Below are 22,474 nucleotides of genomic sequence, written 5' to 3'. Positions count from 1 at the left end.
TTTTTTTTCATATTGAGTAAATCAAATTATTTTAATTTTAATTTTTTCTAAACAAATTAACAATTTCTAAATCAAAATTTTTGGCTCAATAATTTGTTTCATTTCTAATTTTTTAATTTTTGGCCCAATTACCCATTTTATTGTTTCATTTCTTAGCCCAACAAGATCCAATCCATTAAATAACCCTAAACACTTACACTAAAGTGCATAACGTTGTCTCGACTCTCGCAATCTCGCTAATATTCCAAAACCTATACAATCGTCAGCCAACACTGTGACCTCCGATCGAAGCCGTGACATTCGCCGATCGAAACTTTGATCGTAGTGATCATTTGAACATGGTAGTCTACTAGTTTCTGACATTCCAAAATCATGGAATGTATCATTAGTTGTATTTATATAATGTTGTTATAAATGTTAAAAAATTTAATTATAGTACAGAATCGAACGGAACCGAACTCAAACGGTTTCATAATTATATTTGGACCCGACGGTTCCATTTACTAGATACCCGAAAATTTTGGTTCTATTCGGTTCAGTTCTATGGCTCCCGGACCGCCGAGTGGAAGTTGCAGTTCCATTGTTGTAGTCTCTAGAAGCTTGAGCGTAGAATAAAAGGGAACTAGATGACAGATGATTAAATTATGTTGCAACCGATAACTTGGTTTGGAGTTGCAGACTTGTAAGCCATGGAGGAAGTCAGAGAGGTAGGAAGAAGAAATGAAGAAGACAGTGTTTTTTATTTTTATTTTTATTTATTATTATTTTTTTTTGGGCTGATGACAATTGAATGGAATGTGCTTCTTTTTGTTTAAAAACATTAGGCCCAAATCCAATTGCCCAAAATCCAAATCAATGAATCATTAATCAATTCATGGTCATTTTCAAATTTCAATTTCCCCCAAATCGTAGAAGGCAAACCTAAGGCGATTGGGAAAGGCTGAAGCTCTGATTGAAACCCCAAAGGTGCAAAATCTTTACCTAATTCCATAAATGGATAAGTGGCAGCATTTTATTCAAGGTCGCAACTACCGTCATTTGATGTTAGAAGTTGGATGCAACAAATAGCCAATGGCGGTACGTTCAATTCTAATTAGTTGATAATTTTTCTTTCATGGTACTAGGGGGTTAACTATAATAATTTTTGATCTGAGAAATCCAATCTCTCTCGATTCTAGGTTGCAACTTAGGCACTCAATATTCAATTTTTGCGGATATTTATCAATTGGAAAATATAGCTTGGCATGCATGGTGCATAGGAGATTTGACTTCTTGCAATATTTTACAGCATGAGCACCCAGGAGTGACTTGCAAGTTATACTAGGGGTCGGAGGAGAAACCCAACGTTAATTTTTATCCTGATTCTGCACCATCACGTGAAAGCCGAAGTCAGAAGGGAACATCAACTCGCGCTATGTCCCAAGATGAGCAAGCTGGCCAACAAGGAGACGCCATACCTGCACAAATTGATCTTAAGGCATATTAGGATGATGTGATTATATTTTCTATGCTTCTTAACATTCATTTTGTTTGACTATTCTAGGATTTTGATACTAAATATTTGATGTATGATTTGTTGCAAGCTTAGCTGGGAAAATACTTTCGAGAATTTTGCCTACGCTTTTCTTGAAAATTGTACACGAGGAAATTTCGTATCCAAGGTGAGAAAACATAAGTTCTTAATCTTGTTGATGGATCAATATTTGCAAGTTATTATTAATAAAGACTAGTTGTTGAAAGATAGTGGGGTATTAGTAGACAATGGGCCAGCTAGGTAGACCAACTTCAAGTATAATTTCATGTCCCTTGAGCTACTAGGTTCCAAAATTTAGGAATGAGGAATATCAATGTTTGCAGGCCAAGTTCAAATTGTAAGAAATGTCTGCCATTCTACCCTTTTCGCATAAAGGTTGTGTGGAATTACTTAACCTTTTTAATGAAGAATGCACTTGCATCTTGCACCCCAAAATGAGATTCTGTCAAGAACTGACTAAAGAATGTAGTGCATTGGCTTCATCAATTGTGCAAGGGCACTGCATTACACTTAACATAATGGACATTATAACAGAACATACCTTTTCTCCATGCAATATTCATAGTTTGACAAGCTCTTTGCACCTTGATTAATGTGCTTCACATGACACATTTTGTTGCTAATTGGTGATTACTTAGCAAACCTCTTTTTAAACAATTTGCTGCTAATTCGTATACTTGTTCATTTATCATACTTTTTCAAATATTGTAGAGTTTTAATTAGTTCTTGGCTTTCCTTTTTTTCCTTTGATGAGTACTGTTTGTACAAGTAAAAGAAGATTGGAAGAGCTTTAGGTTCAATGCAATAACAGTCTGTGTGCAGATTGTAGTGCTCCAGATCCAAAATTGGCCTAAGTTCCCTCTAGTTTCTTCTGATTGTTTTCTTTCTCTTTACTTCTTGCTAGATTATTCATAAAAAAATCAAGAGAGAGTGAGGGAAAAGTAGTAGTTGTTGCATGCTTACCTTAAAAGGCTTTCAAGCTCATTATTATCTGCGTGTCAATACTAAAAAGAACACATGTAAATTAATGTATTCTGTATCTGTCTTTCCTTTGTTTTTACTTGTTAATTTTTTAATTTTTTGTGCCACGTTCAGATTTGCAGATATTGGAGTATTTATTTGCTTAAAGTGCTGTGTTGTGCACAGAAACCTTGGTACACATATTTCAAAGGCGACTTCCTCATTTCATTTTTCAATTCTACCATCTCCTATTTCTCACACTCATACATTTTATAATCTTTTATTCTTTGCATTTCCACCATAAAATTTTGTATCGTATAGATTTGGTCCGTCACATTGGATGAATGGTCTAATGATAAAATTGATGCACTGATTGAGGTTGGAGGAAATGCTTTTGCTAATTTAATTTACACGGCTTATCTTCCTGAAGGAATCTCAAAACCTTGAGAAGATCCTAGCCAAAAAGAGCGTAAAAAATTTATCAGGTGACTAATCACAAAAACAATATCAATTATAAGCTTTCATAGGACATTGTTTATCTTTCTGTGGTGAAGATGTGGTTATTTCTTTAGTTACTTATATGAGACTTTTTGTTAATTCACCTGCCATGTCTCACCAGTCACCAGGTAATATTTAATTAAGATTTGCTGTGTCACTCCGACCAGGCATTTTCTTCTTTCTTTAATGTCTATCATGTCGGCTTTCTGTTCAGTCAAATCCTAAGTTCAACTCTTGAATCTGTATATTCTATGAAAGGTCTCCATTATGAGGCTACTGAATTCTTGAGTTGTTTCCATGGACGAGTGCAAGTTTTGTAGGACTAAATCTTCAGTGGGACGGGCGCACCATACTGAGGTGCCACCTCGGTGGGTGGTCCACACACCTCGGGGGTGTGTGGTGGGTTACCAGCTGAAGTGACATACCATGTATCATGGCAGTCACACTGCCATGTGGTGCGACCGCCCAACTGAAGTTTCTCTCGTTTTATAGGATGGTAAACTGGATTGCAAAAGAAGAAGTCCAATTCCTTATAAACCCACAAACTACACCTCCGATTTGTTTTGTTTTATTTTATTTTATATGTAAATTTCACGCCAAAAAATAATATCAATTTCATTTTTCTTCAAGCTTGCTATAGCTAAAGTTCACAAGTAAATAATGACCTATATATGTTAGTCTCCTTTTATCTTCCATTTACTGTAGTTTTTTTATTTTCATGTTCAATTTCTTGAATATTATTTCATAGGAATGATCTGTAAAGGAATTACTGAATTGTTGGATTTGTCAAAGTTCAAATGAAACCAAAGAACTATTTTGTTACTTGATTATATCTCTACTAGGACGTAAGATCTAATAAATTAGATTTTAATTTTTTTATTTTGTTGTAGTAATATCGATTATAGTTCAATACTTTACAAGATATGTTATAAATACATATTTAATACGATAAATCTATACTACAAATATTTTACATGACTAACTCTAATAATTCGCCCCAACATGTATTTAAATATTACTCTTAAGGATAACAAAGTTGGCCCTTGTATCAAAAAGTTCGATCCCACTTAGAAAATGCAAAATGTTTGACAAGTAGTCCCTTTCACAAACAAATAATAGAGAAAGAATCTTAAAGCTAAAGTAACCCACTTTGATGTTGCCATTATAAAAATTGTTTGGTGAAAAAAGAAGGGTAATTTGCACAGAAGGTCCCTATATTTCAATGTTATTGTGAAAAACGTCCATACCTTTCATTTTTTGACATTTTCGCCCTTATTTTCCACATTTCTTTGCGCTGAACGTTTTTTTCATCATTTTTTTTAAATTTAAATTGACCAAAATATACTCCCATTTAAATAAGACCAAAAAAAGAAAAGAAAAATAAAAAATAAATTAAATCTAACTTCTAAATGTTTTAAAAAGTGCAAGTAAGTCTAAATAATTATCGAAATGCCTAATAGCACAAAAAGTCCATATATTTGGCCTATAGTGTGCAAAACGCCTCTATGTTTGAAATTGGTGAAAATGATATTTTTCGTAATGAAACGTGAAAATAAAAATGAAAACACAAAAAAATTGAAACGTAGGAACGTTTTCCGTAAGAAGTGTCAAACGTAGGGATTTTTTGGCAATTAGATATTATTAAAATATTAAAAATAACAAAAACACTCTTTTTCTCTCTTCTCTTCTTCTCCAAATGGGATTGCCACGTTAGAAATGAAAAAAACTCCGACCAACCATCGTTCAAACCGTCGAACCTCCATACAGCTGAACCATATGTTAATATTTTAAGACCATGAAGAGATGTGTCCTAGTGAGTTTAGTCGATTGATGTGTTGAAAATTACATGGGTCTCTCTGGAACAAGGAATGCTGCCAGTATTTGCATTCGTGAATTAGGTATTTTAGCTTGCAATTTCGAACAAATTTATTGAGATGAAGGTTTCAATGTTGAATGTTGGGTGGTATGTGTAGAGAGAGGTGAGGGCTTTTCGGTAATATAGTGGTCTAACAGTTTGGGTTGTAGTTTGCTGGAGTTTTTTGACTTCTAAGGTTGGTGACCCATTTGGAGAAGAAGAGAAGAGATAGAGAGAGATTTATTTTTAATATTTTAATAAGGCCTAATAGCAAAAAAATCCTTACATTTTACGTTTCTTGCGGAAAACGTCTCTACGTTTCAATTTTTTTCGTTTTCAATCCTATTTCCATGTTTTTATTGCGGAAAACGTCCTTTTCACCGATTTGAAACGTATGGACGTTTTGCACACTATAAGCCAAATGTAAGGACGTTTTGTGTTACTAGGCCTTTTAATAATTATTTGAACTCACTTGTACTTTTTAAAAGGGTAATTGGCACAAAACGTCCATATCTTTCATGTTAATTGTGGAAAACGTCCATACCTTTCATTTTTTGATATTTTTGCCTTATTTCAACGTTTGGTTCATCAAAACATCTTCTTCCCTAGTTTTGAACGTAAAATAACCATTATACCCTTTTATTTAAAACAAAAAAAACCAAAAAAGAAAAGTAAAGTAAAGCACAAATTGCAATCCTACTCTCAAAGGTTTTAAAAATATATAAATCAGTCCAATAAATTATAAAATTACAAAGAAAAAAAATCATCTCTTTCTTTATCTCCCCTCCCTCTTCCTCCCTTCCTCCTCCACCACCAAAACTCCACACTTCAGCCACCTTGGGAGCCGACCAACATACCACTTTGAAGCCTTCACTTCCCTCTTGGAAACCCACTCAAGCTCCGACCATAACTCCAATCGATTTGGCCAAAAATTGAAGCCAAAATAGGCTACCGAAAATATATTTAAACAACAAAGTTGAACTGTATCTCTCTCCTTGTTTATCTCTGTGTGTATCGATTCAATCAACACTAGTTATTCTCGTGGACTACGCCGATTTTCCGATACAAATCCCATCCATTTTTTTTCTTGTTTCTTTTCCCTCCCTCTTTCTCTCTAGATAAAAAAGGTTTCTTTTCGGCCCCCGGGGTATAGCCCAGTAGTGCAAAGGATAGGAGTGAAATTATCTCACGTCTTGCTGGCAGCCACAGTGTGGAGGTTCGATTCCTGAGACATAAAATTGAACTCCTTATAGGTGCAGTGTACAAGAAGCTCTTGTTCCCTGACCTACTGGAGCACATCCCGCAATTTACCTCCCTCATAAAACTCTAGGGACAGGACAGTGGGGGCTCTCAAGATTGGGGTTCAACATTTTTAAAAAAGGTTTCTTGTCAATAATTTCAGGTTTCCTAGATTCTAAAGCCTCTTCTTTTTGCAAGGCTGCCACACCTAAGACTTCGCCACATTCATGTTTTAAGATATTCAACCCTACTACCACGGAGGAAAACACAAAAACTTTTTGAAACAGAAGAAAATAATAGAGATGCCATTAATAATGATTAAGATACCAAAAAAACTATGGGTTCCGTCTAAATATGGGATTTTAATTGATGATCTACGTACTCTTTTGGCGGGTGGGGTTGAGATGTGTTGGATTATCAAGGTTAATGAGATTGGATTCAAGATATATGAGAGAGGGAAACTTGAAGATAGGCGAGATGAATGGGACTGGCAATGTTTATCGGTTGTGGACTTGTAATTTTATATGATTTGTTTAATAATAATTAAAGATTAATCAAAGAGGGAATAAAATATGTTTGTTGTTTAAATATGTTTTGCGCAGCCTATTTTGGCTTCAATTTTCGGCAAAATCGATTGGAGTTATGGTTGGAGTTTGGGTGGGTTTTGAGAGGAAAGTGAGGGTTTCAAGACAGTATGTTGGTCTAGTGCCCAAGGTAGTCGGAGGGTGGAGTTTTAGTGGTGGAGAAGGAGGGGATGAAGAGGGAGAGGAGAGGAGAGAGATGATTTTTTTTAATTTTATAATTTATTGGACTGATTTATATTTCTTCAAAACGTTTGGGAGTATGATTACAATTTTTTCTTGACTTTTCTTTTTCTTTTTTTGTTTTAAATAAGAATGTATAATGGTCATTTTGCTTTCAAAAATAGGGAAAATGATGTTTTGCGCAACCAAACGTTGAAATAAGGGAAAAATGTTAAAAAATGAAATGTAGAGACGTTTTCCACAATCAACATGAAAGGTAGGGATATTTTATGCCAATTACCCATTTTTAAAACATTTAGGAGTAAGATTGTAATTCATTCTCGGGTAATTGACACAAAACGTCCATACCTTTAAGGTTTATTGTGGAAAAAGTCCTCACCTTTCATTTTTTGGCATTTTTGTCCTTATTTCCACATTTCTTTGCGAAAAACGTTATTTTCACTATTTTTTAATGTAAAATGATTAAAATGTCCTCCCATTTAAATAAAACCCAAAATAAAATAAAAATAAAATAATGAATAAATTACAATCTTACTCCTAAATATTTTAAAAAGTGTAAGTAAGTCCAAATAATTATTAAAAGACTAAAAGACCTAATAACACAAAACGTCCCTACATTTGGTTTATAATGTGAAAATCGTCCCTACATTTTAAATTGGTGAAAGTGACGTTTTTCGCAATGAAAAGTGAAAATAGGTATGAAAACGCAAAAAAATTGAAACGTATGGACATTTTTCACAAGAAGTGTCAAACATAGAGACTTTTTTTTACTATTATGCCTTATTAATATATTGAAAAAAAAAAACTCTCTCTCTTCTTTTCTTCTCCAAATGGGACTACCACATTAAAAGTGAAAAAACATTGACTAACCATTGTCCAAACCGTCGAACCTTCATACAGCTGAACCATCTATTGATATTTTATGACCATGAAGAAAGGTAGTGAGTATAGTCGATTGATGTGTTGAAAATGATATGGGTCTCTCCGAAATAGGTGATGTTGCCAGTATTTACATTCGGAAGTTGGGTATTTTGGCTTGCAATTCCTAACAAATCTATTGGAATGAAAGTTTCAAAATTGGATGTTGGGTGGTATATGTAGAAGGAAGTGATGACTTTTCGATGGTATGGTAGTCCTGTAGTTTGGATGGTGGTTTGCTGGAGTCTTTTTGGCTTTTAAGGTGGTTGGCCCATTTGGAGAAGAAGAGGAGAGAGAGGGAGAGAGAGTTTTTGTTATTTTTAATATTTTAATAAGGCCTAATAGCAAAAAAATCTCTACGTTTGACACTTCTTGCAGAAAAACGTCCCAACTTTTCAATTTTTTTTTTTTTTGCGTTTTCATCCCTATTTCCACGTTTCATTGCGGAAAACATCCCTTTCACCAATTTGAAACATATGGATGTTTTTCACACTATACACCAAACGTATGAACGTTTTGTGCTATTAGTCATTTTAATAATTATTTGGATTTACTTGCACTTTTTAAAACATTTATGAGTAAGATTGTAATTTATTATTTATTTTTCTTTTCTTTATTTTTGGGTTTTATTTAAATAGGAGGGTATTTTGGTCATTTTACAATAAAAATGGTGAAAATGACGTTTTCTGCAAAGAAAAGTAAAAATAAGAGCAAAAATACCAAAAAATGAAATGTGGGGACGTTTTCCACAATAAACTTTAAAGGTAGGGGCGTTTTGTACCAATTACTTTTTATTCTTTATTTTTCTTTTTGTTTTATTTAAATAGGATGATATATTGGTCATTTTACGTTAAAAATTGGTGAAAATGACGTTCAGCGCAAAAAAAACACGGAATGTAAGGGTGAAAATGCCAAAATATAAAAGGTGGAGATGTTTTCCACAATAAATTTGAAAGATAAGGACGTTTTGTACCAGTTACCCAAAAAAGAACGGTGGAAGTAACTACCAAATTCAACTTTCTATTTAAAGTTAGGTCCTGTTTGACTGCAAAAGTAAAAAAGGCAAACAAATTCCATGTAAATTGGAAAAAAAATTCACTAAAATCATAGAAATGCATTTTCTACTCAATTGGCCAAAAACATGCTTTAGGTGCTTGTATCTTAAAATTTGAACTCCATTTCCATTTTCGTATCAAACAATCAAAGTAGAAAGTGAATTGCTCGAATGTAACATTTTTCATGGAATTGAAACCAATCAAACGGGCCTTAGGGTTCTTACAAAGTTACTTAATTGATTTGATTGGATTTCATTTTAAAATTCATCCAATCCCTTGTTTTGTTTTATTTGTAGACATAGAGAATCTAACACTATAAAACAAATGATTATGACCATTGACATTAAATTAAGATTTTAAAAAATAATAATAGTAGTTTCCACTGCAAACCACTAATCCCTAATCACTTGACGAGTCTGAAAATATGGAGCATATTTTTTCTTATTTTTATTTAATTAGATATTGCTTTATTTTTATTTTTTATTGCTCATTTTACTTTATTTTATTTTCTGACACCATTGGGTGTTTTATTAGATAGGACTTTTTTTTTTTTTGTTAAAAGCGAAAAACAAGGATACAATTATGATTAAGTTAGAATTAGAATTTGTTAGCTACATACATTGAAACATTATTAACACAAAGTATAAGTTATAATTTCTAAAAATTACATGCACTATAACATGATTAATTCATAGTGTAAATTATAATATTAAAAAAATTACATACACAATAAATACGGGTATTTAAGGAGAAAAAGTGTATGTTACATTCATTAAAGTCTAGAATTTCCCAAAATTCACCATAAAAATTTATATATGCAACTTTACGTTAAAATTAAGAATAATGCTATGTAATCCCACTGGAGTTACGACTCTAATTTAGGTGGTTCTAGATGATATCATGTAATCCATTCAGTAATGTATGATATACATGTGGTAAGATCTTTGTTTTGAAAAAATAAATAAATAAATAAATATATATATATACACACACACATATTCAAGTTAGCAATTGGCCTATTAGCTCAGTTGGTTAGAGCGTCGTGCTAATAACGCGAAGGTCGCAGGTTCGAGACCTGCATGGGCCATTCTTAACCTTTTTTTTTTCATATTTTTAATTGGTCCTTCCAATTTTCACTCTTTCAACCCTACAGGGTAAAATTTATTTCAATTTCCCTCCCTTTTTATCCTCCATTTCTACTATACAGGGAAAGTAAGTTGTTTTGAACCCTAACTCGCTTCCTAGCATAAGCAGTGTTAATGGCAGCGTAAATTGGAAAATTGAACAACCTACTTATAGGCCCACGCCGTCTCAATTCTGCAACATCTGGTAATAACTCGAATTTTATATGCGATAATGGGGGAAGATCATTGAGCAAGAATGCTTAGAATACTGTTTGTTTAGCAATTAGCGTCTCTTTAAATCGATTCAACAATTCATAATTGGTAAGAATCGCCATTTATAACACTTTTTTGAGCTTGCAAGCATCCTCTCTTTACAAAGCTGTTTTTATTGTGAATTTTATCCCAAATAATTTGTTTGAAAAGTTTTAGGAGTGCCTATATTTAGAGTGTTTATGTATTATTTGATTATTATGCTAAAATTTGTGCACAATTTGTTGAATATTTGTTCAAAATCAATGGAATGATAATAGGCTAATTGGTGAGCTCAATTGTGGAATCAAAAGAAATTGAAAAATGTAAAATTTGATTTTTTGCCTATGCGTATGCACAAATTTAATTTTGTGTGTACACGAGATGTGTTTTGACTAAAATAGAATTAAATTTGCTTCTACTATGCGTACGCATAGTATTAAAAAAATAGTTGTCGGCCGATTTTTCAATTTGAAACTTGGAAGCCGTTTTGAATTAAAAGTTGCCATTTTTCATCTTGTTTTGATGCCATTTTATGATATATTGATTGAGATCTATAAATAGGTGATGAATGATCAATACAAACACATTAGAGACATTGAAAAACATCTTGAGATCCACATATCATTTCACATTGAATCAAACTATTGATTTATATGAATATTCAATATCTTTGTATTCTTAAAATTTTGGAAGATTGCATTTGTGTTTTAGTGTTAAATCCTTTACAAGACTTGATACAATCCTGCAAACTGTTTGCCAAAACCCTTAAGAATCCCATTCAATCTCGAGAGGGGGCAAATATAATTCGAGGACAGCGATTACGCGTTAGAGCCTTCATATTCGTTATGTTCTTCATCTTTTTTATCATATTTCTGGTGATATAATCTTACAAACCGTTTGCCAAAACCCTTAAGCATCCCATTCAATCCCTAGAGAGGGCAAATATAGTTTGAGGACAACGATTACGCGTTTGAGCCTTCATATTCGTTATGTTCTTCATCTTTTTTATCACATTTTTGATTGTTTGTTTCTTCTCCATTTTCCCCAATTGATGTAAATTTTCCAACATAATTTATCAATATTTGGCATCATTCTGTGTACCGACTCAGCTGTTGTGGGTGACTGTGTGTTTGAATTAGTAATTGTATTAGGCATTTAAGCATAAACATGGGAGATTTAATAAACTATGAGTAGTGCAACCTTTTTCAATAATCTTAAAGCTGCGCATTATACTTGTATATTCCCTTATAATATTCCCTCATGTATTATAATTAAAAATGCTTAGTGTCATCATTTTAGGTTCGTTGACTCGTAAGAGTTTCATTGCAGGCTCATAGTGCCAATCCCAGTTGATTTCTTTTATATTTTTAGAACAGATTTGGATTCATTTTTCAGATACGCTTTAATTTTTTTAAAGATAATAGATGCTAGGACAGACCAACTAGTAAAGACCAAAAGGCAAGACCAAGAGAAGGTCAAGTCCATGCCGAGCAAAACGTGACCGATCGTACCAGTATCAAATAGAGGCCAGCGCAACAGCAAGACAGTGAGATTGGGCAGAGACATATTTAGCCCCATACTTCACTAATTAATGTTAAGAAGACCACTACTTAATGTTAAGAAGACATACATTAATTGTCCTTATGGAACCTCAGAAATACAAAATTGTTAAGGTACTCAAGATGAATTAATCTGTGCTTTCATTTGTTAGGATTCCTGGATGCAGTTAGAAAATTATCTGAGTAGATGATATCGTGTATTACTTATGTTCTTTTTCATGTGTTCATGTATGAATTAGATTTATTGCAGACTGGCAATTAGGTTGTCAAATGTATATTGGCAATGCCACTATCTAAGCCCTCCAATGCATTTTCCTTTTGTTCTCTTTCTCTTGTTATACATAGAGGCAACTATACCAATCTTTTCACCTTATAAGAAATGGGCCATAAAACTTTCTACAGTACTGCTTTCTTTTGCTAGATCTTCTATTTTGCACCATTAACCAAAAGGCCTACCTGATTATAAGTTCCTGGATCTCTTAGTTGCAATTTCTAGGATAAATCTTGCCCTAACTTGCTTATTTAGTTAAGTGGGGCTTTTGGGCGGCATTCAAAAATGACAAAAGAATAGCTGCATCCCTTCTTTGTTTACATTTTCATGACTGTTTTGTGAATGTAATTCTCTACTCACTCTATACATATAGCCTTCTTGTCTAATTTTTAACGAGTCAACATTGTTTCTGAAATTTTTTTGGATGGCACTTAGACATTTTACTCCTCCAAATTGCATATAGTTGGACTATATATGCTTCAGTATCATACAAGTTATCAGTTTTTAAGGAGAATCAATATTCAAAAGATGTGATTTTGTTTTTGATGAAGAGAATTAGGAAGGGAAAAAAAATTTAGACTCGGTAAGGAGTGAAGCAGATTTAATGACTTTCAAGAAATTGGGTTACTATTGAGAAAATGGAGATACAATCAATGCCTCTTTGTAGTCCTTCAGTAAGTTCTGCCTTATATTTGACAATAATCATTATGTTTCCTCTCCTTTTGTAGCTCTAAAACTACGCAACCTGAAACCAAACCTTAGATGAAGATTTTTAAATCGTGTTATACTATGTAGCTATAGATTGTGCACTACTCTGCCTGGTAAATTTTAAGGTTAATGTGCAATGCATATGCTTGGCCTAGGGACGTGATGGCTCTGTTCTTCTTGATGATACTCAAGATTTCAAGGGGGAGAAGAATGCTTTACCCAACCGCCATTCAGTTTGAGGATTTGAAGTTATTGACAGTATAAAGGCAGACGTAGAAAGATCCTTGACAGACTGACTCTTGCAGCTAGAGAAGCTGTTGTTTTGGTAAGTTGCATAGAATGCTGAATTTACATTAATAAAAGTGTCCTCTATCTAACAGCCTAAGCTGTTAGATGAGTTGATTGGTATCAGATGGGAAAAAGGTTGCTGGTTCAAGTCTCGCCACCACCCATTTATCAAAGTTTTGACCTTTGATAAAAAGTGAATTCGGTCTACATGTGAGGGGCATGTAGGACTAAATTTAATTGAATAAATGTGTCCCCTCTCTAGCTATTTAATCTTTTCGACGAGGTGATTATGTGAGTAGTTTGCTTTATTGCAAGATTGATGAACTTGGAAGATTAAAAATTTACTATTTGTTTGGTATAGTCAGGAGGGCCTTATTGGCCCGTTGCTTTAGGTAGGCTAGATGGATTAACTGCAAGCCAGAGAGCAGCAAATGAATAGATGGCATCACCTTTCGAGCCTCTAGAGAATATTGGATGCTGTAGTTCTTTCAGGTACTTCTTAATTTCCGTTTCCTGGTAATATCAAGATAAAGAAGCTTGAAAAATAAGCTTTTCACTAAAAATATAGTTATTTAGATACTAGAATGATGTTGAATTGGTATCTTTCGATCTTTGTGGGAATAAAGATAGAGAATTACAAATGAAATAATGAGCGAAATCACTTTTTTGCATGTTGTGACCCGATGGAATAGAGAAACAGAATCACATATCCATCTCCAACATTTTTTTTTTTTTTTTGTGAATAATTCTTAGTTTTAATTGTAGTTCTTTTATATTTATAGGAGCACATACTTTTGGTTTTGCTCAATGCCTCACTTTCAAGAGGAGACTCTCCAATTTCAAAGGCTATGCTTGATTCTTCATTTCTCTCCAATTTGCAGAGCACTTGTTCTAATGCTGATGCATCAAACAGAAAGCTTGATCTTCTCAACTCGCAGAGCATCTACAGGTTTGATAATATGTACTATAAGAACCTGCTGAACAACACAGGCCTTCTTGAATCAGATCAAGCTTTAATTGGAGATCCAAAGGCCGCTGCAATTTTCAAGGACTATAGTATGGATCCATTTCTCTATTCAAAAGATTTTGCAGCATTAGTGGTAAAGCTTGGAAATGCTGGTGTGCTCACCGGAAAATCTGGGGAGGTTCAAAAAAATGTTGCTTCGTAAACTAGTTTGTAAGAAATGCTTTTCATTTACCACCACAAAATAACTGTTGCCGTGTGATACAGTAGGCTAGACATTACTCGACAATGTTAGTAAAGAAAAAAGCTAAAATCTTATTCCTTGTCTTATATATATGTCCATATTAATGTACCAAACATGTCATCATTGTGTTAATGATGAAGGGGACATAGATGGTCTTTACTAAGCTTTTGCAAATGGTGGATGCATGAAAAATATTATCATTTTGAATGATTGGATACAAATGACTGTTAATATACATTATCTCATCTTTGTATTTTGTAATATACACAAAGATAAAGAGAACTTTTGTTCCTTGACTTTTGAAAAAAAAAGTGACAAGTAACACCTTCCAAGATAATAATGCACAGGAAGAGTACTTATTTAAGTAATATAGGATCTGCTTTATATAAATTCTGCTTTTATTTTTGTTTCTTATAGAAGAGTTTTGTGAGGAAGATACCTTATATGAGCTCTAAAAATTCTTCTAATCGGACAAAATGCTCTTTAAAATAATTTAAGTATATTCATAAGCAACTTGATCTCTAGAATGGCTGTTGACTTTTTTAAAAGACTTGCCAAACGAGCCTTTGCTTGCTCTATAAAATAATGTTTTATTGTGTACTATCAAGTAGTTTGTTAAATATGCACTAGGTCCTTTATTATTATATGAACACTGTTAGTCAATTATTCTTCATATGCTAAATTCTGTAGTTTTACTTTTACTGGTGTTTTATACCACTATGAGCATAATTTGGATTCCCGGATTGGACAAATAGAAAAAAGGATGCAAATGATCTTCATTCAATTCGAAATCTACTCGATATTAAACTACAAACAGGGGCGGACCTGGGGGTCCTATAGGATCAATTGACCCACCCAGTTTCTGCCCTTTTTTTGCTGCTGCTTTTTTTTTTAATATATATATTTTTAGAACATCAAATTTAAAATCTACACTATAAATATATTATGTAATCGACAGCTTCAAACTCAACTTTATGCATCTGTCTCTCTCTTTCAATTTGTCGACTACGGACTGCCATTACTATTTACAGTTTACCCACCGTTTGAAAGTTTGATTGTGACCCCTAATCGAAAGTCTTTGGGTTCGCCCCTGACTACAAAATAATCCTTTCCTCGATTTGGAAGACTTCAGAAGATGTCACAAAGAATAGAATAGAAAGCACAAGGATTCTTTGAAAAAGTGGCAAAAAAAAAAAAAAATGAAAAGCTGGTGGGGATGCATTTGTTTCTAACTTAAATTTTGTACCATCCATGAAAATATCTGTTTTCGCTTGTCAAATAATATCAAATGTGTGTTTGTGTGGGGAGCTGTGTGAAGAGTGTAAGCCTTCTTTTAAGGAATAGATCTGTCAAAATTATTACTTCAAATCATAAATCAAAGAATAAAATCATTACTATCCCCAAGAGAAATATTCTCTTCTAGCACTGAGATTCTCTTTCCCTTTACGCGCCTCAGTGCTCTGACACCTTTTTTTTTTCCATATATTTATTGGGATTAAGCTTTTAGAACATGTTTTAAATAGAATTTTTTAGAATAAATTTTGTGAAAAATAACTTCTTTTTTCAAAATGTGTGGTGAAAAAGCAGGAAAAAGATTGTGAATTCACATGTAAAATTATTTTATTGAAAGAACGATTCATGAACTTACTCTTCTATCTCTCAATCGGCATTGGAACCCAACACAAATGAATCTTAGAAAACTGAATTCTAAATAATCTCTAGAGTGTAATATATAGTGGCCATGGCCACATTTTGGGGTGATTCTTCAAGTCTAAAATTAGTCGCGATCGACAAAGGAATATGGATGTGTACAATTTCGTATTGGACCTCTCAATTTATGCTTAAAACTAGCCACGATCAAATGAGAAAGAGTAAAGCTTTAACTTTTATTGTTATTTATCTATTTATTTTAACACAGAGATGATCATCAAAATTAGATGATAGACTTGAAGGTCTTGAACTTTATTGGATGGGAAAAACTATAAAGAAGAAATCAATGAGCTCAGCTGAAGTCCCTACATAATTTGCAACTTTTTGAGCTTTACTAAAGCAAGTTTATCTGCAAGAGTGGAAACAAATATTCTCAAGTACATAAAAAAAAAAACAATCATCTTGATTCCCCGTTAAAAAAGCTAATTAATGTGCATGACATGAGTAATGTTATTCATTTAGGTTCATTTGATTGTAATGATGGAATTTGAGTGGAAAGAAAACGAATTTCAAAAAATTGAATTGCATAGAACTTGTTTTCTTGAGAATTGTCAATTAATGTGTTTAATTGGTATAATTTTTTACCTGAAACATGTTAAAAATTTTTATCTTTTGATGTTCATTTGACTTTGTTTTTCATAAAAATTGTCAATTAAAAAGACAAATTTTGTTCCAATTGTAAAAAAGAAGGCTAAAAAACCAATTCTCACCAAAATTGTGGTGAGAATTGATTTTCCGCAAAACCATAGAAATGACACGTGTGGAGGGAGGATAAAAAACAAATTGCACGAAATTTTTTTACCATCAAACACTCCCAAAAGCTGGAGAATTTTATTTCCCATGGAAAACATGCCAAATCAAACGGGCATAGAGTGAGTTAGAATATATATTTTTTCGTTAGATAATTGAGGGTGACTTTAAAATTTAAATACATTCAGAGTAATGCTACTCATTATCACTGGTTTTGATATTTAGTTCAAGTGACAATTACATGACATTTAAATGCAAAATTATATGACTCATTTAATTGAACTTATATATTGTAGCCACATAAATCGATATTTTAACACTGTTGATGCAAGATAAAATTATTCACACATTTGTGACCATGTAAACAGTTAGAGCCCATTGGGGCGGATTGAGGTAGGTTCCCCATCAATCGGTATTTTAACGCCGTTGATACTAGATAAAATTATTCATACATTTACGACCAGGTAGACGGTTAGAACCCATTGGGGCGGATTGAGGTAGGTCTGGAAAATATGTCGAGCTGGTTGGACCTTTGTGGCTCAACATATTTTAATGCTTCTTCTTGCAGTATACCCTCCAAAGTCACCAAACTTTTGTCAAAATATTTCTTCTTGGGGCACAAACATAACCAAAGATTCTTTAGTATTTTGATATATATATATATATATATTTCACAAAATTTGGTATATTTACTTGACATTTGGTTCATTGTTAATATTTTTAATTCAAATTGTTTCTGCCCTGCAAGGGATTGTAGCTAGTACTCGCTCTTCCCTTCCATTCCTCTTCAAGAACAAAACTATTCTCAACGCTCGAAAAAATCTAGAATATCATCTTAAACCAAGATCCAAAACCAGCAGAAACATACATAAACATTTGTTGCCATAATTCAAATGTCTACTTCTGATACACCATTGTTAGACCCTTTACAGCAGCAGCAGCCACCGCCAATGGTGGTGGCTGCCCAACAGGCCTCCACAGCTCATTCGGGTCATGGGTCGGTTGGACCCGTTATTGGGGTTCTGGCAGTGATAATAATACTGGGTGCAATTTCAGTTATGATTGGCAGGCTTTGTTCGGGCAGGAGAATAATGGGTCGTGGCCGGTACGATTTTGAAGAATGGGCCGAGACTAAATGTGCTTCTTGCTTTGATGGCCGGGTTTTGCCGCCTTCTCTGCCACCCATGGTGGCGGAGCACAGTGTAAGCAGCTCATCCAGCGATGCTACCCCGGCGGTGGTGCCCCAAGAAGAAACACAAATACATGAAGAAGATAAAGTTCCAGAACAGCACAATAATTTGCATAACTAAAACCGTTGATTGAACATGAAAAAGCACATTCTTGACTCCCGAAGAGTAAGTAGTTCATTATTAAGCAACTTTTTTGTTATTATTTTTTCTACCTTTTCTGGGTTCATACACCATATTCAACTCATGCTTAACTTCTCTTATTTTTGGAGTGTAATTCAGTAATTTAAATAATTTTGTTTGGAAATTTCATGTTATTTCAATGTTGTAGATTATCTCGTGTGTGTAATTGCTTAAAATGTTTGTTCAACAAATAAAATTGCTTCATTTTTCTAGCTTCTAAATTAATTAATTTTTGTGTCTGTATAGTTTCTACCTCCAAAAATTACTCCTGCAATTTCTTTCTTCTAAAAAAAATTTGACCAAAATAATAATAAAGAGAAAAAAAGAGGTACGGAGTCAAAAAGTTTACGAATATAACAGACACGACTTTATGCAAAAAGGAGAGATTCCACTTACTGGTACGGACCATGCTATTTGTACAATCGAAATTCACAACCCCTCATATGGGGTCCACGATGAACAAAAAATCATAAGCCTCTTTCCTCTAGAGGGATTGTCAATCGGAATTGTACAACGGGGCGGAGGAGATCACCACCACAAACTCCGATGCCAACCTGACACAGTCATTGCATTCCGACACTAACTCTTGACGACCATGGGACTTATGCCTCTGTTTTGTTTATACGCATGCATGGCTACTGAAATAATTTTCGGTCTAACATCTGTCAAATATAGTTACTTGAGCCAACATAATTCGTTCACGTTGCAAGAAATCTGTGGGGTTTTAACTTATTTCATGTAAATGCAATGTTTCATTGCATAATATAAACCCCTATCAACCCTAATGAAGGAGTGGTAACTAGTCGAGTAGATGGTAACCGAGTCGATCAGACAGTGCAAGATCACATACATAATAAACATTACCCAAATAAGCATTTATTGTAGCAAACGGCGTGACTAATTCCAGGCACTTCAAACCAAACCAAGGGGGAACGTTACTTAATCCAAGTTTAACCACAGTTCCTAATGAACAAGCAGCATTTTCTCGCTCCCATCCAGGAATTTATTTTTTCTCATAGCACGCTAATCATCTTCAGATGTCTGGAAAAGTAAAAGTTGGAATTTTGTGAAGACATCTAATAGGCACTTGTACGTAAATTCAAGCGGAGATAGATATAGATTAGCGAGTATATTCACACCCACATCACAAGTCCAATGACAAACCTTAGGTAAATTCGGAATGCAGAGGGAAACAGAAATCATAATTTAACCATCAAACAAAAAAACAGCATGAAATGTTAGCCTTGCCACTGTCGTTGAAAGTACAGAAAACACCCTTTAGCAAGATATCTGGTAAATAAAATCGGGTTACAATTGATGTGATTTTCCTTAACCTATTGCAGTATGATGCTTCTGTTTTGCCTACACATTACACTCACTCAAAGTTCAGTAGATATGTTTCTTCTTCAGCTGTAAATAATAAATATACAAAGTGTTCTGCAAATGGTTTAAAGAGATGGAAACGCCTGAAGCAATTGCTACTGCTTTACCTAAATGATAAAAAGGTTCTGATGATCCCTCCACAATATGCAAATTGAAGACGCCCTTTCAACTATTGCAGCAGCCAGGTTGGCACGTGATCAGGTGGAATTAGACAACCAAGCCTTCATATTTCAACAGCAGAAATTTCCTAGAAAAATGAAGTACAAGAGAAGATTTTTACTAGGAAAAATAGAAAGATAAGTATTTCAGTGAATGTTCAAGTACCAACCTTACCTTCATACATTAACAAATCAAGCTATGTTCCACTGGGAGATAACATCAATTCTAGTTGTGTTAGAACTGGGGGTGTCTGTTTAGTAGAGAAGTGTCATTTGAAATATCTAGGCCTTCAACAAGGAGGTAATTCATTGTCAATAGCGTTATGGTTTCTGAGAGTTGAGAAAGTTTTTGGATAAGTGGTAGAAATCATTCCTCTTAAGTTAAAAAGGATTATATTATTCTTATCCAATTGGTTTTGTCAAGTACTCCAAACTATTACAAGTTGTAATTTAGGATGCATGCGGAGTAAGTTTGTTCTGGTTTTGGAGAAAATTATGAGCGACTTTTGTGGAAACACGGGAAAGAGGCGTCTTCGCAAAATTATTTGTTACCACAAGAATTAGTAACAAAAATTGAAAGTAGAGGTGGTTTAGGAGAGGGCAACCTAGGGAAGAATTTGATAAGGGCAAGATGGGGATGGTTATATGGAAAGTGATGGATCTGGATCATTTGGACAGAGAGAAACAAAGCTATGGAGTAGAGTTTTTAGCATCTTATGCTTCAAACAAAGAGTTCAAGGGTGTTTTTTTCCTCCAATTATTCTTAGTGGGAAAGATATTTAGCATTCTTCAATTTCTCTAATTATTTTACCCGTTCTAATATGGCCACACCTATGATTGTCTTATGCACATATTTCCTTCTAATGGCCAACAGAGTCCCATAGCAAGGTAGAAAATATAACCATTAGCAGAAAATGATCGATAAGCATCAATATATCTTTGAATTCAAAACAAGCCTACCTAATATTGATCAGGTTCAAGTTCCAGAGTCTCGTTAAACTATCTTGTCAACTAAAGGAGATGTTATAATAATTTATTGCCAACAATATAGGAGAGAATAATCATATAGAGGACATCATAATTACAAAGCAAGTTATTCTTACATTTGGTAAAAGAAAGTTGGTAAAGGTCTACCCGTTGGTTTGCTCATCTTGATGAAAGCCGCTGGTATAGATCATCAGCCAAGGCTTTCCTCAAACTCTCCCCATAGTAATGAAAGGACTTCTCATTCTCCAGCACCTTGGGAGGCTGCCCATTCTCTTCAGGCTCTTTCCAAAGCTCCGGTTCAGGCTCCCTCGCGATCTGGCACAGGTTATGCAACACACAACACGCAACAATGGTCTGTGGTGCATGGTTCAGTCCCACATTCAAGTCCTGCAGGATCCTCCACCTCCCTTTAAGCAATCCAATGGCCTCCTCCACAGTCTTCCTTCCCTTCATCAATGCCTCATCAAATGCATTTTGTCCTGGATTTCCCGTCCTGTTATAACTAAACGGTGTGAGCAAAAATGACAGCAGAGGAAAACACCAGTCTCCCACTATGTAAGGCCTAACATGCTGCCCTCTAACATTTATCGCCTTGTCCCACACAATATCACCAGAAATCAATCTGTTATACAACAAGCTATCCCTGAAATGTGTGGAATCATCATAACCACCAGGAGCTTTCACGCACACGTCCCAGAAAACCTTCTTGCTGTCGGCAACAACCTGCAGCAATATTGAAGGAAACCCATACTTACAATAATACATAGAACCATTAATTACATCAGGACTTAGCTTATGCAGTTTCACAGGAGTCGAATCAACAGCCCCACAAATATTCGGCAGCGAGGTTAATTCCTGAAACCCTTGCGTATTCTCCACAAGACGACGTCGAGAAACGGGGATTTTGATAAATTCAGGGTAAAGCTTAGTCGCCAATAAGCGAGTAACCATGTTAGTAATCTTCGAAATCAAATACGGTTCAAGGGCATAACGGGACGCGAGGGTTTTAAGGGAAAGGCCATGGGAGAGCCTAGACAGGACCATAGCAACAGCATAATCAGACGGTAAAGACAGCTGGGATTGAGTAATGTACGGCTTAAGCTTATCAACAACAGTAGTAAACACTGGGTAAGATAGGCCGTAGAGGGATCGCCACTGGGCATCGCGAAGGGGAGCTTCCATGGCCCATATGCGCTCTGTAGAGAGGGCACGGAAGGCGGCGACGGAGAATTCTGACGGCGGTTTAGAGGAGGAAGAGGAGGGGGAAGAGGGTTTGGAAGGTTTTTTAGGTGAGTTAGAAGCCAGGTAAGAAAGGACGGAGGCGAGAGTGAAGAAGAGGATGGGCGCGGCGGAGGTGGAGGTAAGGATGGAGGCAGGGGATGATACGTCGGAGGAGTAAGAGGCGGAGGAGGAGTCGGAGAGTAGGGAGTTCGTCGGATCAAGGTGGTTGTGGAGGTGGAGCAAATTTGATAGCATTATTAGAAATGATTGATCCATTTTTCTTCTAATTTGAGGATTTTTTTCTAGAAATTAAAAAACCCTAGAGGCAGAGAGACTGAGAATTTGTTGCACAGATCGACAAGCGCAGAAACGACAGCGTTTTGATCGTGGTTGATAATAGTGAGTAGGTACGTGTGAGGACCCTTTCCGAGAAAACAGGCATAACGCGGATGTTGTCTTGTCCGATTTCAATGTTGTAATGTGTGAGGCAGTGCACAGATTTGAGGAACGAAGCAAGATAGTGTGTGGAAAATTCTAATGCGCCTGTTATAGAAGCATGAATGCCTACTTTAACGACGGCAGCATTAGGGTGAAATTCAGGAATGCTACTCAATCGATATTGATTGATGAATTGATGCAGGCATGTAGCTATGGACCTAGAG

At 34.7% G+C, this 22,474-nt stretch overlaps 3 protein-coding genes, 1 long non-coding RNA gene and 1 other non-coding gene across 21 annotated transcripts; 4 read left to right on the top strand and 1 right to left on the bottom strand.

Moving 5' to 3' along the window:
• The first annotated feature begins 776 nt into the window (after positions 1-776).
• LOC111388487 lies at positions 777-3,814 on the top strand. 2 transcript variants are annotated; one of them, XR_002701589.1, is made up of 4 exons: positions 777-1,077; positions 1,289-1,492; positions 1,589-1,661; positions 2,873-3,814. It is a non-coding gene; the product is annotated as an uncharacterized LOC111388487 (long non-coding RNA). The 2 variants fall into 2 exon arrangements; XR_002701587.1 differs by having other exon boundaries at positions 1,289-1,661.
• A 6,022-nt stretch (positions 3,815-9,836) lies between these two features.
• TRNAI-AAU lies at positions 9,837-9,910 on the top strand. The gene has a single exon. It is a non-coding gene; the product is annotated as a tRNA-Ile (tRNA).
• LOC111388462 (peroxidase 10-like) lies at positions 9,865-14,454 on the top strand. Of its 9 annotated transcripts, none has more exons than XR_002701576.1 (4): positions 9,947-10,152; positions 12,893-13,062; positions 13,387-13,517; positions 13,808-13,984. XR_002701576.1 is itself a non-coding variant. In XM_023013174.1 (3 exons), the coding sequence occupies exons 2-3, from the start codon at positions 11,813-11,815 to the stop codon at positions 14,192-14,194; spliced, it is 348 nt and encodes a 115-aa protein (XP_022868942.1). In that variant the 5' UTR covers positions 9,973-10,152; positions 11,624-11,812; the 3' UTR covers positions 14,195-14,454. The 9 variants fall into 9 exon arrangements, 2 of the variants coding, with proteins under 2 accessions (XP_022868942.1, XP_022868949.1); XR_002701578.1 differs by lacking the exon at positions 9,947-10,152 and adding an exon at positions 10,161-10,268; XR_002701573.1 differs by lacking the exon at positions 9,947-10,152 and adding an exon at positions 10,656-11,872.
• A 3,132-nt stretch (positions 14,455-17,586) lies between these two features.
• On the top strand, positions 17,587-18,003 carry LOC111379413. The gene has a single exon (XM_023002770.1). It carries the CDS (start codon positions 17,587-17,589, stop codon positions 18,001-18,003), a length of 417 nt encoding a protein of 138 aa, XP_022858538.1.
• Positions 18,004-19,252: 1,249 nt separating this feature from the next.
• LOC111388430 (protein ALP1-like) lies at positions 19,253-22,422 on the bottom strand. Of its 8 annotated transcripts, none has more exons than XR_002701570.1 (3): positions 20,739-22,422; positions 19,780-19,934; positions 19,253-19,693 (listed from the first exon to the last, which is right to left on the bottom strand). XR_002701570.1 is itself a non-coding variant. In XM_023013156.1 (2 exons), the coding sequence occupies exon 1, from the start codon at positions 22,086-22,088 to the stop codon at positions 20,751-20,753; it is 1,338 nt and encodes a 445-aa protein (XP_022868924.1). In that variant the 5' UTR covers positions 22,089-22,422; the 3' UTR covers positions 19,253-19,693; positions 20,739-20,750. The 8 variants fall into 8 exon arrangements, 2 of the variants coding, with proteins under 2 accessions (XP_022868924.1, XP_022868900.1); XR_002701571.1 differs by having other exon boundaries at positions 19,780-19,855; XR_002701567.1 differs by lacking the exon at positions 19,780-19,934 and adding an exon at positions 20,565-20,603 and having other exon boundaries at positions 20,708-22,421.
• Between the last annotated feature and the right edge of the window lie 52 nt (positions 22,423-22,474).

This window comes from Olea europaea, chromosome 3, assembly GCF_002742605.1.
Source record: "Olea europaea var. sylvestris chromosome 3, O_europaea_v1, whole genome shotgun sequence".
Taxonomy (NCBI): Eukaryota; Viridiplantae; Streptophyta; class Magnoliopsida; order Lamiales; family Oleaceae; genus Olea; species Olea europaea.
This window is presented reverse-complemented; position numbering and strand designations above follow the sequence as displayed.

Bases quoted from the DNA above. Each gene is read 5' to 3' on its own strand.
- LOC111379413 (XM_023002770.1), top strand. From the start codon at position 17,587: ATGTCTACTTCTGATACACCATTGTTAGACCCTTTACAGCAGCAGCAG.
- LOC111388462 (XM_023013174.1), top strand. From the start codon at position 11,813: ATGTTAAGAAGACATACATTAATTGTCCTTATGGAACCTCAGAAATAC. The intron at 11,873-13,906 runs GTACTCAAGATG...TCCAATTTGCAG, and splicing joins AGAAATACAAAATTGTTAAG to AGCACTTGTTCTAATGCTGA.
- LOC111388430 (XM_023013156.1), bottom strand. From the start codon at position 22,088: ATGGATCAATCATTTCTAATAATGCTATCAAATTTGCTCCACCTCCAC.